The sequence below is a fragment of the Echinops telfairi genome, unplaced genomic scaffold (genome assembly GCF_000313985.2).
Source record: "Echinops telfairi isolate 266 unplaced genomic scaffold, ASM31398v2 ScPeMD7_5868;HRSCAF=6743_1, whole genome shotgun sequence".
Taxonomy (NCBI): Eukaryota; Metazoa; Chordata; class Mammalia; order Afrosoricida; family Tenrecidae; genus Echinops; species Echinops telfairi.
Genome location: NW_022109768.1, coordinates 10,687,561 through 10,705,334, shown reverse-complemented (window position 1 = coordinate 10,705,334; position 17,774 = coordinate 10,687,561). Strand labels below are relative to the sequence as shown.

The 17,774-nt window shown below is 40.8% G+C and overlaps 1 protein-coding gene and 1 pseudogene across 1 annotated transcript in view; both read left to right on the top strand.

Moving 5' to 3' along the window:
* The window catches only part of EDNRA (endothelin receptor type A), a 73,627-nt gene that overhangs the window by 20,341 nt on the left and 35,512 nt on the right, over positions 1-17,774 (top strand). Inside the window, exon 3 of the mRNA XM_004708703.3 lies at positions 16,176-16,303. Coding sequence (XP_004708760.1) covers positions 16,176-16,303 — 128 coding nt within the window. The remainder of the gene's footprint in view (positions 1-16,175; positions 16,304-17,774) is intronic.
* Positions 9,987-10,107, top strand: LOC115871565 (annotated as a pseudogene).

The window sequence follows — 17,774 nt, the reverse complement described above, 5'->3', positions numbered from 1 at the left end:
GCATAGGCTGGTGTGCTTCTTCCATGTGGGCTTTGTTGCTTCTGAGCTTGATGGCCGCTTGATTACCTTCAAGCCTTTAAGATCCCAGATGCTATAATTTTTGATAGCCGGGCACCATCAGCTTTCTTCGCCACATTTGCTTATGCACCCATTTGTCTTCAGTGATCCGTTTGATACCTCAAGATCACACAGGCTGATATGTTGTTCCATGTGGGCTTTGTTGCTTCTGAGCTAGATGGCCGTTTGTTTACCTACGCTAATTTCTATCACTCTATTGCATATCATAAAAGTACTCAGAAATACTAGATGAATAGCTCCTCAGGATTATGGCTGCAACAGTGAGCTCGAGCATGGGAACAATTGTGAGGATGGAGCAGGACCAGGTCATGCTTCTCCTGCTGCGTCACATTGCGAAGCATTAGAACCCACCCCAGGGCACTAGCAATAGCAGCAAGGTTAGGACAGGGGAACATGGGGGAAATATGGGACACTAATAATAATGAGTACAAAAAGAAGAAATTATTCTAAAATTATTGTGTTGGTGACTGTGCAACTCTTGCTAATATGGTTACACTATTGAATTGTCTGATAGGTGAATTAGATGCCAATAAGACTGTTAATTTTTTAAAATAAAAATAACTTTAGAAAGAAAAAGATTGAAAGACTTGTGAAGATCATGGTGAGTCAAACTACAGACAGAGGGAAAATATTTGCAAGCCACATTTGGAAAAGGAATAGTATTTCATAGCATGTAGAGAATTCGCAAAACTCAACAGTAAGAATCAAGCAAGTCAGCTAAACAGTGGGCAAGAGACATGAACAGACATTCATCTGAAGAGGAGATACAAATGATAGTTAAGCACATGAGAAGATGCTCAACATAATTAGCCATGGTGAATAGGCATCACTGCGTCTATTGCAACTTAGAGCAATTCCATCCAACAGTGGAACTGTTTCACGGGGTTCCCTAGACTGTATGCTTTACTAGAGCAGATCTCGAGGTCTTTGCTCCTAAACCGCCACTGGATGCGTTCTAACAGCTGGCCTTTCAGACCGCAGCCAAGCACCTGGCCATTGCATCTCCAGGCCTTCTTCCCATCTGTGCATGACGAGGATTGGTGTCACCCAGTATGGTGATCCATGGTTGTCACCCCGGGCCATCCCCCCACCATGAATGTCTTCCAGTACTAGATCGCACAGAATCCTTAATAATATTTATAACTTGTTGTAATCACAGAATAATATGTGATCAATGTCGTCCAAGTTGCTTATGTGTAATATGTCTTACATTCTAGAAATACTAACAACAAAATACCATATATACTCGAGCATAAGCCAAGTTTTCTAGCACTTTTTTATGCAGTTTGTGTGATAAAATTAGGTGCCTCGGCAGATAATTCAGGTCGGCTTATACTCAAGTATATATGATAGGTTTGTGGCATTTTTCAAAACTGAATGACATTATTGATAACTGAGAGGAAGCCTTCTTTAATTTCTCCTTTAATTACTACTTCATTCTCAAAAGTGATTGATATAGGTTCACAAATAATAATTACCCTTCAGTGAGTATGTGGTTAAAGAAACCATTACATCCAAACCATGGAATACTTCTCAGCAAAGAACAGGAGCAAGTGATTGATACATGCAAGAACTTGGAGGACCTCAGGAAATTATGCTGAATGGGGGGGAAAGGCCAATGTCAAAAGTCCGCATATTATCTGAGGAGTCTTGGTGGCTTAGTGGTTAAGTGTTGGGCTCCCGCTGCAGGAGAAAGAAGGGGCTTTCTACTCCCGCACACAGTTAGTCTCAGAAACTCACAGGGGCAGTTCTACCATCCACATGGGCTAGGTGGCAGTGAGTAAGCGCATTTGCGCTCGGGCAAAGTACATTGAGAAGTGGACTAGTGCAGATGGAGTTAGGATAAAATTTAACGCCTTATCATTTGTTCCCCCTTCTGACCCATCTTATATTTTATGCTATATTTTCCATTGAGATTTTCCATTTTATTTTGTTATTGTGGTTTGGTTGTTGTTTTGTTTGTTTGTTTGTTTTGTTTTTATTTTTATTTTAATATGAAATACACAACATGTAAATCTTTGAAGACAGTAACTGGATTAATAGTTTCTTAGGATTATGGCAGGAGAAGTTGGGGGGAAATGGGGAGCTAAAAATAATGAATACAAGAAAGCAGAAATTGTTCTAAATGAGTGTGATGAAGGCACGCTATTTTTAATATGTTTAAACCATTGAATTGTATGACATGTGCATTATATATCAATCAAACCATTTTGTTTTGTTTTGCTTTGAAAGGATTCTAATGGTGGTAGAAGTGCTCTGACTGGTCACTAGTGGTAGATATACCACAAATCTACAGATGTGACAAAACCCTGTGTAACTAAATGTACACAATGTTGTGATTGGGTGCCACTGAGTTGGTTGTGAGTTATAGCGACCCCGTGTACAACAGAGCAAACCCTGCCAGGTCCTGCGTCGTCCTCACAATTGTTCTTATGTTTGAGCTCATTAGTGCAGCCACTGTGTCCGTCCATCTTCTTGACCGACTTCTTTTTCACGGTTCTGCTACTTTAGCAAGTGTGATGTCCTTCTCCCGGGACTGATCTCTCCTGATAACACAGCCAAAGTATGTGAGACCAAGTCTCTCCTTGCCTTGAAGGAGCATTTTGCCAGTACTTCTTACAAGACAGATGCGTTTGTTCTTCTGACAGTCCATGGAACTTTCAGTATTCTCCACCAGCACCATCATTCAAATGCCTCAATTCTTTTTAGGTCTTCTTAATTCAATGTCCAACTTTCATGCATCAAGAAATCAGAATAATACTGATGGGTGGTATGATGTCAGCTTTTAAAATTGGCTGTATCATTTTACATTCCCTATAGCATCATATGTTGATTTCCATTTCTTCACACCCTACCAGCAATCTTTATTGTCATTGCTATCAGACTTTTTCAATACATCTATTCTAACTTTCTTCTATTAAATTGGCATTCTATGATGCTCACCTTCCCGACACAACTGCTAAAGACAAAATGGGTGAATAAGCAAATGTGGTCAAGAAAGATGATGGTGCCTGGCTATCAAAAGATATAGCGTCTGGGGTCTTAAAAGCTTGAAGCGGAGTGGAGACCCAAAGCCCATTTGTAGGCCACTGAAGATCCCCTTGCAGAGGGGTCTCGGGGAAGAGATGAGCCAGTCAGGGTGCGATGTAACAACGATGAAAAATACAACTTTCCTCTAGTTCCTAAATGTTTCCTCCCTGCTCCCACTATCATGACATGAATTCTGCCTTGCAAGTCTGGCTAGACCAGAGGATGTACACTGGTGCAGATAGGAACTGGAAATACAGGGAATCCAGGGCGGATGAGCCCTACAGGACCAGTGGTGTGAGTGGGGAAACAGGGAGGGTAGAGGGAGAGTGGGTAGGAAGGAGGGAACCAATTACAAGGAACTATATGTGACCTCTTCCCTGGGGGACAGACAACCGAAAAGTGGATGAAAGGAGACGTCGGACAGGGCAAGATATGACAAAATAACAATTTATAAATTATCAAGGGCTCGTGGCGGAGGGGGGAGGGTGGGGAAAAATTAGGACCTGATACCGGGGACTTAAGTGGAGAGGAAATGTTTTGAGAATGATGAGGGCAATGAATGTACAAATGCGCTTTACACAATTGATGTATGTATGGATTGTGATAAGAGTTGTATGAGCCCCTAACAAAAAATTTTTTTTAAAAATACATCTATTCTAATGTTCTGTAGTGGTATCTCCAGGCTTCAATTGCATTTCTCTAATGAGTAATAGCATTGAGCATTTTGAATATCTTTATTAGCTCTTTGTGACTCTGTCTAGGTGAAATGTCTATCAGAATCTTTTTCACATTTTTCAACTTGCTAGTCTTTATATTTCTTAATTATAGAAGTTCCTTGTACAAGGAGGCTTCAACATGTTTGGGGGAAAATTCCACTGTCTTTTAATTCCACTTTTCTACAAACTTTTGAAACTCTCTTGTATTTTGTAAACAGAAGTCTTTCATCAAATATATGAAACATCATTGTGCAGTTGCTTTTTCCCAGTCTGTGACTTGCCTTTTCACTTTCGAAAAGATGTCTTTGTACGAGAATTTTTTTCAATTTTTAATGAAATCCAATTTCTCTAATTTTTCTTTTATAGATCATGGTTTTGGTTTTACAGCTAAGAAATCTCTGCCTAATCCAAGATCCCAAAGATATTCTCCTACGTTCCCTTCTAATATTTTGTCATTTTAGTTATGGTCAATTTGAATTCATTTTTTGCTGAAATATCCTTGAGTGTCATTTCTTTTTTATTGAGTTACAGTTAACATCATGCAATTCACCGGTTCAGTCATAATAAGAAGAGCTATACAACCACCATCATAATCAACTTTGGAAATTTCTTTTCCCTTCTGTTACACATTAATGTTGACTCCCTGTTTCCCCCCCCTCCCCTCCTCCCCATCTCTCCCTCCATGGCCCGAGGTAATTGTCAATGATTTTATGATCTTTGTATTTCCTTCAGTCCATTTTCCCTGTACAGGTAATTGCACAAGATTAGGTCAAACACCAAGCAATGACTCATCAACAGTTGCCTTATAACACCGGTAGAAACCTCAATCTAATAGAAAGTAGAGAATATTAAAAGTTTAGAATAAATCCACATTGGGTCCATGGGAAGATCAAATTGCAAGATCTACATTCCAGCCAAAGTACAGTTGCTAAAATCCCCATGAACATGCTCACCATCTGAATTTGGGGCTAGTATTGTTTCAGACTAAAGTGCAGTAGGGATTCACCAGAGGCCCATCCCATCTAGTGACCCTGTACATGAATTCTGAGCTATCACCGGCATTTACAGTTCTCCAATATCTTGGTATTTAGTACAAATTTCCATTTGAATTAATTTTATGCATATGATATGAGACAAGGGCCTACATTTATTTTTTGAAAATGAGTATCTTTATCATTACTTTTACACAGTTTTTTGGAATTGTTTTTTTTATTTTTACTGTTACAGTCTCAGAAACCCACAGGGGCAGCTCTGTCCTGCCCCACAGGGTTGCCATGAGTCGGAATCAACTCACTTGCAATTGAGTGTGATTTCTTTTTGAGAAGAGGAACCCTGTCGGCTAATTATATTAGGTCCCTAATTTTTATATATTTGGTTTTGCTCTTGTTGTTAGGTGCAATTAGTCAGTTCCAACTCATAGCACCCCTATGTGCAGTTAGAACAAAACACCACCCGGGCCTGGCCCAGCTTCACAATTGTTCTTAGGTCGGAACCCATTGTCGCAGCCACTGTCAATCCATCTCACTGAGGGGCTTCCTTGTTTTCATTGCCCTTCTGCTTTACCAAAACGATGTCCTTTGCCAGGGTCTTGTCTCTCCTGATAATGTCCCAAATATGTGAGATGAAGTCTCTCCAATTTTGTTTCTAAGGAGCATTCTGGCTGTACTTCTTCCAGGACAGATGTTCACAGTACTTTTAAATAGTCTTCACTATTAAATGCCTCGTTTTGTTTTGTCTTCCTTCTAGTTGTTCTTGGTGGCACTAAAAATACACAAAATGCCTGAGGTAGAGATATAACCGGTATCAAATGGCAGGATTAGAAATAAAAATAGGTATTACCTATTGTTCTTGACTACAACTTAATATCATTTTGTTTCCAAATGCCAATAAATAAAACAGAGTGATATCGAAGTACTTTTCAAAAAAGTTCTAAGCTTTGATTTTACAGTATTATTTATAACAGACCCTTGGCCAGAAGTTTAATAGTCACTTTCTCTAATATTTTTCTTTTACATTTCATATGTAGTTAGGATTGTATTTGTAATATGATGTTTGTAACTCACTGTAAAAGCTACTATGAACTTTTCCTTTGCCTTAGAGCAGTGGTTCTCAACCTTTCTATTTCCACGACCCTTTAATACCCCAACTATAAAATTATTTTCATTGCTACTTCATAACTATAATTTTGCTACTATTATGAATCGGGCGACCCCTGTGAAAGGGTCGTTTGACCCCCAAAGGAGTCGTGACCTACAGGTTGAGAACCATTGGCTTAGAGATTAATAAAAAACTATTTATATATTCAAGGTAAGTAGACTTTGGGCAGATTACTTGTGGGATTATTTGTGGGATTCTGGCATCCTGGGCTCCTTTGGGTAGAAAAAATATGCACTGCAGAATAAGAGGGGACTTGCAAAGGAAAATTAAACATAGGATTGAGGTCACACTCGGGGCAAATGTAGTCGTAATACTTTCAAAGAAAACAGTGACTGGCTGGAGTTCTAATATGGAAAGAGTCCCAAAATAAAAATTTAAAAAAAAAAGAAAACAGTCCCTCGGTGCAGTAGCTGGCAGAGGAGTGAGAGATAATCTAGGTCTAGCCTATTGTTGGCATGGCTATAACCGTGGGCTCCAGCAGAGTGATGGTGAGGAAGACACGAGACCAGGCAGGGTTTTGCTCCGGTGTGCATGGGGTTGTGAGGAAACGACTCAAGGGCCCCCCACAACAGCCTGCTCTTGAGCAGAGAGAGAGAACTGAGGCCCCAGTGTCTTCAATAGGTTGAGAGGTGGAAGCCAGGATTTCTAACTTTCCTCTCAATACTATAACAAACATAATATGAGTGGCTTTGATACATCACACATAACATTTCCCAAGAATACAGTGAGGCTTCTAAAACTTTACTGGGTGAATTGTTCAAATGCATGGCATTCTGATGTGAAGTATCATCACATGACGAGTAACGGACACATCTTAAATATGTCTTTACTTTATGCTATGTCAGAGCTAATGGTCATTGTGAAATTTAATTTTCTAATTTCTGCTATTAAAATAATAGAAAGATTTACTGTACTACACATATATGGCCACATATTCATACAAAACTATTACCAGAAGGCTACTTACTACAGCAAGCCAAATTGAACACCAGTTGGGGTTTTTTGGTTGTGTGTGTGTGCTTTTTTTCCAAAAAGAACACAGATGGTATCATTTCCCACATGCTGCATGCCATATCTTTATCAGGTCATTGTTTCCATCAACACACAAGATAATTATGACCACATGCCATTGCACAAGAAAGAACCAACTTAAGTTCTTCAGAAACTATACATTAAATGATTCATTAAGACGTATGCTTTCAAATCTTCCATTAGTTTTTCCTCTTATTTTTCTTTCTTTTCTTCTTCTTCATCACTACCTTCTTCAGAAGCTTTTGTGGGGCTACACCCCAATCTGTCTGGATTCCTGGTGGCATAGTGATTACTCCTGGGACTGGGAACCTCAAAGTCAGTAGTTGGAAACCACCAACCAGTCCTTGGGAGGAAAGACAGAGCTTTCTACTCCTGTCAGGAGAGAGACGGGCTTTCTACTCCTGTACATCATCTCCGAAACACACAGGAACAGCTGTGTTCTATAGCAGCATCGGCTCAATGGCAATGAGACTTAAATCAGTATGTGAGGTTCTCTGCCAGTTCATTTTGTATTTTGTTTGTCGGATTTTGCTTGTGTTTCTTTTAAATAAGCATTAACATGTTTTACCAAAGAGGGGAGACTGTCAATTAAAATAGATAAAACACTTCCCTTGGGTTGGGGCTTAGGGCATGTCCAGGTCGGGGGATTCATTTTCTCCATGGGGCCACTTGCCTTAATGAAAAGGGGTGCTCCTGCATGCTTCAGGCCATTGAGGGTACCCTCCACCACGGAACATCCAGGAACCTTCATGGTATGATTGTCCTGAAGTACATTTGCTATATACTCCTAGATCTTGGGAAGGTCAGGCACACAGAGACCTTGTCAAAGTACCAAGTGTGTGTATAGAGTAGAAAGCACAGCTTGTACCTTTCTATGGTAGCTCTGCCTGAACACTGAAGCAAAGAAACCAAATGGGAGAGCAAGATCATCCTCACACAGAGCGACTCCTTGCTTTTGAGCATATTGTTCTATTTATTTTAAAGTTTCTTATTTCAGCTTGGCAATAGCCAACGAGCATATTCTCATTAAAGCTATGCCCTGGGCACCACGAGCTTTTCATATAATCATCTCAGTCTGTGCTGTTGAGGCTGTTTTTGCTTTTTACTAACTCAACTGTGCACAACTTCTACAGCCCAGCCCCTCCTGAACCCCAGCAACAAAAAGGAAACCTCAGAACCTTACATTTTGAAAAACTAATACCTGCTTGAAACCAAAACACCCACAACATCAAGCTGATTCCTACTCATATGGCCCTAGAGGACGAGGAAAGCCCCATAGGATTTCCAAGGCTTTACAAAAGCCACTTGCCTCCTCTTGATCTATCACAGAGAGAGATGGCGAGGCCCTGCCACTGACCTAGCACCACACACTAAAGCCCTGCACCACCTCAGCCCCTGAATATCTGCTGAGTCATGTCCAGTTCCAAGTGCTCCTCTAACAATTCATGCTGAAGGAAGAGACACTCTGTGTGCTTGAGTGTTTTCAGCTAGTAGGGAATGTGCCGTAAGTCCCTCGTTTCCGTCTAAGATGGGTGGAGCAAGATGGAGAGAAGGAAGAGAATCTCTGGATGGGGTGGTAGGAAAATGAGCACCAAGAAAAACGTGCCACTGGTTTTATTTGTACCATTTTAAGATGCCATCGTAATAATAAACTAATGTCCAAGTCATGGCATTAAATGGCAGGGGATATTTTAACATCTGGAATGAATAAAAAGAAGTAAATTCACTTATATTATCCTTTCTTTTCATTACGTTGTGCGCAAATGGTACATGATTCGTATTATGATTACAGATAATAGGTCTCAAACTAATAACTAACATTTGTGTGAAGTACATCATGTTTACAAAATAGTTTCATATCTACTGTCCCATGTGCATGTCCTAAATAGTTGCCACACCATTTGGGCAGGTATGGGTACCACTCCTGGTTAAGAAGGAAACAGAGACGTACAGTGGGTACGTGGCTTGAACAAGAGCACACAGCTAGTAACAATACATAAATCTTGTCCTCCAGCCTAAAAAAATTTAAATTAATAATTGCTGCTAACTCCAACACATAGCAGCCCCATGTGTGTCAGAGTAAAACTGTACTCCACATGAATTTTCAATCGCAGGTTTTTTTTAGAAGTGAATCACCAGGTCTTTCTTCCAAGGTCCCTCTAGATGAACTCAAACCTTTCAGTTAGTAACCAAACAGTGAGCCTCAAAAACCAACCAACTCGGGCACCGACTGCCATCAAGCCAATGCCAACACAGAGTGACCCTACAGTATGGGGTACAACCGTCTCACGCGTTTCCGAGAAAGCAGAAAGCCCAGTCGTTCTCGCGAGGAAGAGCTGGTTGTTTTCAGCTCCTGGCCTTAGTCTAACACGTGACCACTATGCCACCAGGGCTCTTTTCACAGTGAGCCTACTACGTCTTAGGCCTCACGCCGTAGTTGGCATAGAGGAGAAAAGCAGCTTTGTTTCGCAATGCCAAGGGGGTGAGGCTTGAAACATTCGAGCTACAAGTAGGGCTGTTGAGCTGTGCTTTTGTATGTTTGTACACCAATGCCTCTGGGCTTTCCTGCGGGAACAGGGTAATGAGGTGAAGGCTACATGGCCCCAAACCACTACCATGTGTTACTTCCTCTGTCTCTATGAGAGGAGCCCTGGTCGTGTAGTTGTTAAAGTTGGACTGTTAACCACAAGGTCAGTAGTTCAAAACCACCAGCCGCTTGCCACAAAATAAGGCTTCCTACTCCCAGGAAGAATTAGTCTCAGAAACCCACTGTGAGTAGTTCTGTCTAGTCCTATAGGGTCACTATAAGTCAGAATCATCTCAATGGCAGTGAATTTGGAGTTCGGGATGTCTATGTTGTTGTTGTTGTTGTTGTTGTTTACCATATTGAATGCTTTATCCTGTTCCTCCCTCACTCTCTGGATATCAGCTCTCATTTTGGGTGATTCTGATGCCTCCAGAGTGGGGCTTTTCATCGCTTCTCGGCCTTTTGGCTAAGATCAAGTGTAGTGTAGTGCTTCTCAGAATGTGGCTGATGAACCAGCAATAGCACCTGGGAACTTTTTGAAATGACAATTTCAATTCCAGACTTTTCCTTAGACCTGTGAGTTAGAACCGCTGTCGGATGAACCCACGATCAATGTTTTTACTGGCCCACCCGCATCCCAGGCGATTTTGATGCCGCTAAAGTTTAGAACCATAGTTTCAGAACAGTGCTTTTCAACCTTGGCTGTAACCTGAAGTCACCTGGTGAGCTTTAAAAATACTGATCCCCAAAGATTCTGATTTAATCCTTCTAGGACAGCAGCCCCAGCAGTCTCATCATAGCCGCAAACCAGGTGCCTCTCTCCAGAGAGTCAATGGCAGCCCTCCTTCAGTGTAGACTCTAATTCAGTAGCAGTGCATTCTCCTGTCTCCTAAACAATGAAATGGCAGTGCCTTGTTGTTGTTTTCAATATAAAGAGTGGAAATATGACGAGGGGCAGCTGTTAAATAGAAAACAAATTCTAAAATGAATGTGCTTTCATGGCAAAATCGGTACAGTGTAATTTAAAATTATGAAAATATTAGAGTTGTAGCCATTAATCCATGCAATACCAACTGTATGCTGGCCTACTGTGATGCCCTGGTGGGTTGTAAATATGAGGATTACATAGTGGAGACATTCTATAAGGCCAAGATAAGGTAGACTTGTGTGGCTATATGAAGGAGCCAATTTATCCTTTGAACCAACTCATATTATCAATTACTCAACCTCATTTGGTTTTTCTTTCATTGAATTGTCAGTATTTTGTTAACATTAATGAAATAAATGAGTGATTTTGCCATGGTTTATATATTATTCTGGGGGAAGTCGTGATTCAGTGGTAGAATTCTCACTTCCTATGCTAGAGATCTGAGTAGTGGTAGTTCCCAGTAAACGCCCCTCAAGGGTAGGCACCATCAATCTGACAAGGTTAGTATGCTTTTTAACAGGCTTCAGCAGAGCTGAAGTTGGTATACAGTTGGTATTGTATGAATTAATGGCTACAACTCTCTAATATTTTAGATTCCGATGAACTAGTAAGAAAGGTCTGGGGATCTATTTCTGAAAATCAGCTAGTGAAAGCCCTATGAATAACAAAAGGTCCCAACTGTAACCCATCACAGGAATGATGCAAGTTCAGACAGTATTTTATTACACTCTGCATTGAGTCGCTGTGACGTGGGAGTCTACTCAGTGGCTGATTTAAAGGCATCTGACAACAACAGCTATTATTCTAACATTATTTGTCTCTTCCTGTTCTAAGTTCAATTACTCCACTAACACATATTTCAAAATCAAGGTATTTAATGAGGCAAGATAGCTCCTTCCCATAAAATTACCATATGAGAAGAATTGCAGAAGATTGGCAAAAGGGATTGTTGCAATAGGTACCCACTTAATGTTTAAAAGCACATGTCTTTATGTATTTAAGAAGTTTTCTGAAAGAAAACACAATTAACAGTGTTTGCCTTTGGGTAAGGAGTTTAGGGAAATCAATTAGGAGGGAGACTTCTTTTCATTATATTAACTTTCATAGTTGCTTTTTTTTTTTACTATTTTATACATGTTGGTTCAGAACAGATTATGAATAACATTTTGAAGAATGGGAATTCCAAAACACTTCATTGTACTCAATGAAGTACAATGAGGCCATTGTTAAAACTAAACAAGTATTTACTGTGTAGTTTAAAATCAGGAAAGGCGTACTTCAAAAATACGTATTTTACCATACTAGTCAATCTGTATGATGAACAAATAGTCTGCGACGCTAAACCATATAAACAAGAAAGTTGCATAAGGAATGAAAGAAGACGTATTATCAACCTGTGATATTCAGATGACAGCCTTATTTGCTGAAAGTGAAGAAAACTAGAAGCACTTACTGAGGAAGGTCAAAGACCACAACCTCCGTGTGGATCGCACATTAACATAGAGAAAACAAAAGTCCTTAAAACTGGACCAATAGGAAACATCATGATCAACAGAGAAAAGATTAAAGCTGTCAAAGATATCCACAAGGAACACTCAAGGAAACTGCAGTTAAGAAATCAATGAGTTTGGGTCTCTACTCAAATACTCCCTCGACCCAAGCACACTTTGTTCTATTAACCTTGCATTCCATGATGCTCACCTTCCCAACACGATCACTGAAGACAAAAATGGGTGCAAAAGCAAATGTGGTGAAGAAAGCTGATGGTGACTGGCTAGCAAAAGATATACCATCAGGGGTCTTAAAGGCTTGAAGATAAACAAGCGACCATCTAGCTGAGAAGCAACAAAGCCCACATGGAAGCAGCACACCATACTGTGTGATCACGAGGTGTTGATGGGATCAGGTATCTGGCATCAAAGAACAAAAAAAACCATATCATTGTGAATGAGGGGAAGTGCTGAGTGGAGACACAAAGCCCATCTGTAGGCAACTGGAGATCACCTTACAGAAGGGTTGCAGGGAGGAGACAAGCCAGTCAGGGTGCAATATAGCAAAAGAAACATACAACTTTCCTCTAGTTCTTTAATGCTTCCTCCCACACACACACTATCATGATCCCAATTCTACCTTACAAATTTGGCTAGACCAGAGCATGTACACTGGTACAGATAAGAGCTGGAAACACAAGGAATCCAGGACAGAAAAACCCCTCGGGACCAATAGTGAGAGTAGCGATACCAGTAGAGTAAGGGAAAGGTGGGGTAGAAAGGGGGAATCCGTCACAATGACCTACATATAACCCCCTCCCTTGGGGATGGACAAAAGAAAAGTGGGTGAAGGGAGACACTGGTCAGTGTAAGACATGAAAAAATTAAAATAATTTATAAATTATCAAGGATTTGTGAGGGAGGGAGGGTGAGAGAAGGAGGGGGAAAAATGAAGAGCTGATACGAAGGGCTCAAGTAGAAAGAAAATGCTTTGAAAATGATGATGGCAAAAATGTAACAATGTGCTTGACACAATGGATGGCTATATGGAATGTGATAAGAGTTGTATGAGCCCCCAATAAAATGATTTTTAAAAATAAATAAATGAGTATTGCATTGGGCAAATCTACTGCAAATGACCTCTTGAGTTTGTCACTTTGAAGACTAAGGGGCACCCGACCTGAGCCATGGTATGTTTAATCATGTCATATGCGTCTGAAAACTGGACAATGAATAAACCAAACTGAAGGAGGGTTGATGCCTTTGAATTACATTGTTGGCAAAGAATACTGAAAGTCCCATGGACTGCCAGAACAAACAAACCTGTCTTAGAAGAAGTATAGGCAGAATGCTCCTGAGAAGTGAGGATGGCAAGATTTCATCTCATGTACTTTGGCAGGAAATCATTTAAAACATGCATTCATGCCCAAGAAAGGCATTTGTATAATATTTTGTTGGTCGCCTCCTCCAAGATGCCTTTCCTTTCTGCCCTTCCTTTACCTCGCTCTAGCTAACAGTTTAAGTATGTTTGAGAAGGGGATGGGGGGGGGGGATCTGTTGAAATTGGAAGATCCTGAAACAATACATGCTCAATGGTGGTTTTTCTGGGCCATCTTCTTAGCACTTGTTACTTAAATCTTCACCGGATTTCTGGCTGATTAAGAAACAGCCTTTGTTTTCCTCTCCTTGTTAGATGTGTGAATTGGGAAACAGATGCACATGGATTTCAGAATTCCCTCTGTCTCTGAGAGGGAGCCAACAGTAACCATTCAGTCATGCCAAAGCACACCCTGCACATTTGAACTGCATCCCTGTGATCTTTAATGGAGAACTACAACTCGAGACCAAATACCAAACTCCAATTTTATCAAAGGCCGTTCTTAGGTTTTCTTGTCTTTATAGAGAGTGATTCATCCCAGAAACAGTGTCTGATGTCTTTACTTGCATCAAGCAGTCATACCCAGTAGTCAGTGACGGTAAAATTATTTGTTAGTTGTGTGGAACTATCAAAGCTCAGTGTGGCATGTCTGTGAAGAGTCTTGGACAAGGTTGGACAAGTCTTGACAAGGTTGTCCTTGGACAAAAGTTGGTGTGGAAACTATGGTGGAAGACACCATAGTTATGATGAACCAAAGAAGAGAACAGAGGCAGAGTTGGATTGAAAGAGAAGGACCTTTAGAAAACAACTCAGAAGAAAGGAAAATATATATGAAAACGAAAAAGAGAGAACTTCTGAAGTTCTAGCATCTAAAGACTTAGCCATGAAAATTGAATTACAGAGAACCCATGCTACTAAATTCTCAAAATGGGTGAGGTCTGGTTTTGTTCTCTGAAGCACTGCTTTCAGTGGGTTTATGGTAATGATGTGGGCACTGACAAAAAGTATTAAGTACACCAGAGCCTTCCAGAGGAACAAACAAATGTGTCTTGAAAGAAGTACACCTAAAATTTCCCTACGGGTGTGGATGGCAAGACCAGGTTTCATGTGCTTCAGACATGTCATCACAAAGGGCCAGTCCCTGGAGAAGGGCATCTTTCTTGGTGAAGCAGAAAGCCCAGAAGATGAAGACCCTTACGAGATGCAGCAACACTGGAGCACAGTGATGGGCTTAGACATAGGAATGCTTGTGGGGATGAACTCAGGACACAGTCATGGTTCATTCTGTAGTGTCCGTAGATAAGGTGACCAGATGTTAACATTGATAAAGCAGGACAAAAGCGGGACACCTCTGATAAAACTCATATCCTGGCGAAATAGTCACACGGCAGCCGAAAACCGTATGCCCTAGCTTGCCATGCATTCTTTCCAAAAATTGGGACTTTTAAAAAATGCCGTGGGTCACGGGAAAATTTGTTAAAAATCGGGACTGTCCTGCCCAAAGCTGGACGACTGGTCACCTTACAGCAGGAGTCGAAACTGACTGACTCTACAGCATGCAACAACAGCATGTTAATGATAATATTGACCGTGAACTTGGTTAGAAAATCATTTCTCAGGTAAAACTAAACTATACATCATCATAGAAATGACAGAACAGGAATTCAAAGGAGAGCTTAAAATTACTATAGCAAAAATACTTTGCAAAAAAAAAAGGTAAGTTTAAGTGGTGGTCGTATATAGTCTTATAGTGCCTCCTATTGATGTAAGTAAATTCTGAATCACAAAGCAAAAATTAAAAAGAAATTAATTCACCTTTCCTCTTCAAAAGGAGCCATGGTGACCTAGTGGTTACACATTGGTTTGCTAACTGCAAGGTCAGCAGTTTGAAACCACTAGCTGCTCCTTGGGAGAAAGATGGGGCTTTCTACTCCGTTAAAGAGTTACAGGCCTGGAAACCCAAAGGGGCAGTTCTACCCTGTCCTATAGGCTCGCGATGAGTAGGCATCCACTTGATGGCATTGAATTTGTTTTTTTCCGTTTTACTCTTCAAAAGGAATAATACATTCAGCAGGGACTGCCCTCACCCTCTTGTGTACCTATTGGTGAAATTCATGCTCCTACTGCAAGACCTAATGAGATAAAGCTCAGCAACTCACAGGTAGCTCTTTCTAATTCTGCTCTTGCTACTTACCAGAGCCACGGTGTCCACCTTTTCCTTTGAACAAAGATTTTATTTTATTTCTGTATTTAACAAAGAGTTTAAACCGCCATCACAGAACAGACTTTTCTTCAAATGCTACAGATAGGTCACAGTGACTGCGTTTTTCTATAGGGAGTTTGAGAGTAACACACCCCATCAACTGAACCAGAGTCAACCCCTCACACAAAGGAAACGGTGGCTCGGGTGTTAAGGAAGCAGCTGGCAAAATTAGCACACGTTAAACCACTTTGTTTTTCCAGTATTCTCTGGACCCACTCACTCATAATTGTAGCTCCTTGTCACCCTCCAATGCCGCACGTTGAAAACGACTGGCGTTACCCTCGGCTTCATAGACATGTGCAGAGGTAACTGGTGAAGCTGTCAGCCAGAACTCAAACCTTTGCTCCTCTTGGAAGAGTTATTATAGTTGTCAGTCACAAGGTCTTTCCAGACCAAAGAATTGCTGAGACTGTCAATGATGAAAAATGCAATAGGAATATTCTGTGGTTCCTCCGCTAACGGGGAAGCATAAAGAAGAAGAAACGGTCGAAGTGGAGCCGTGTGACCAACAATAAAGGGTTTGTGTGTCCCACGCCAGTCCTGCCATTTCTGACCACTGCGTCTCCTGTCTTCCAGCTGCTGGCTGGGCGCTGGCCTTTTGACCACAATGACTTCGGCGTGTTTCTCTGCAAGCTCTTCCCCTTTCTGCAGAAGTCCTCCGTGGGAATCACCGTCCTCAATCTCTGTGCCCTCAGTGTTGACAGGTAATACCATCCTTTTCTGTATTCTTAAGTCTGATTTAGAAAAACACGTTGTCTTTTCAAAGACATCCTGAAGAATTGGCGCCCAGGACAGATGTTAATTAGTTTCAAATGCATGCAAACATGAATAGTCTTGCCTCTGCTGTTTATAATTGATTTACACATTTGCTGACAATTAGACATCTTTGGATCAGGCAATTTGCACGTCGAAGGTTTGACCAACTATATCCATTTTGGCACCCTTAGGGCAACCATATTTGATGCAATAAATGGTGCAAAGGAAATGGCCCTCCTGAATTTTTAACTGCAAGTTTATTAGAAAATAGATATCTTGTGCTGAGTGGTAAATATCCCATTGTCTTATGCCCGTCTCTGTGTTCTTTGGAGGGCTTGAAATGTTTCATGATTTTTAATAAGAAGGCAACAACAGAAGCATCACTTGACCCAGTTCTGCAAGTTGTATCAAGTGTGTCTAAGTTGCTGTAAAACTCTCCACAAACCGAATCCGTCTAACAAAGTTCTTCTGAATTCCATGGCCTTCTACATGGTGGACGTGTGTGTGTGTGTGTGTGTGTGTGTGTGTGTGTGTGTGTGTGGTGGGGAGGTTCACCTATACTTCTCAAAGAAGGAATAACAAAAGAATGAGGTTAAGAATTTTATAATGCTGCTATTTTACATTGAATATCATTTTACATAACTGGCATTTAACTAAGAGCCCTGGAAGAGGAGGAGTTACATATTAGGCTGCTAAATGTAGGGTCAGCAGTTCAAAACCATCAGCCAGCTCCTCAGGAGAAAGACAAGGTTACTTTTTTTTTTTCCCAGTGAGGGAGACTCCGTCTGTTTTATTCTGCAATAACACATTCTCTTAGATCACCTAGTACTCTGACAAGTTTGCAATTCTGATGTTTGTCCTTACACATTAGAGAAACACATACTGATTGAAGGCAGAGCCCATGTAACTTATTTATTTTTGTGTCTTATTAGAGCTTAGTTTCTAAGTACTTGGTTTGCAGAAGGCTCTATTTTACAATGGGAGCCCACTCCATTTGGAGTCTATTCATAAATTCAACCTCCATTGAATTCATTGTGACCGATTATCCACAATGTAAAAAGCCTTGGTCAAAGTGTGTTTGGAAATGTATTAACTAGGACTCCCCTAATCAGGTGGGGGAGGGACTTGCCTGATCCTGCCCTTAATGGAAATTTGGGACTCCAGGGTCATAAGTCATACCCTGACCAAAGGGAATGATGAGGGTGGACAGGGCATGGTGCCCCAACAGACTGGACTGGAAAACACTCTTAAAGGCCAGCGATCCTTGAACTAAACTACAAGCTTTTCTTTCTTGGTATATTTTAATGTTTTCTTTGTCAGTGGCTTGATGTTGGTGCTGTTTTGTTGTACATTGTTGCTTGGTTTTGCTCTATCTTGTTTTTGTGCATGTTGTTGTCTCTGCAGGTCTGTCTGGATAGG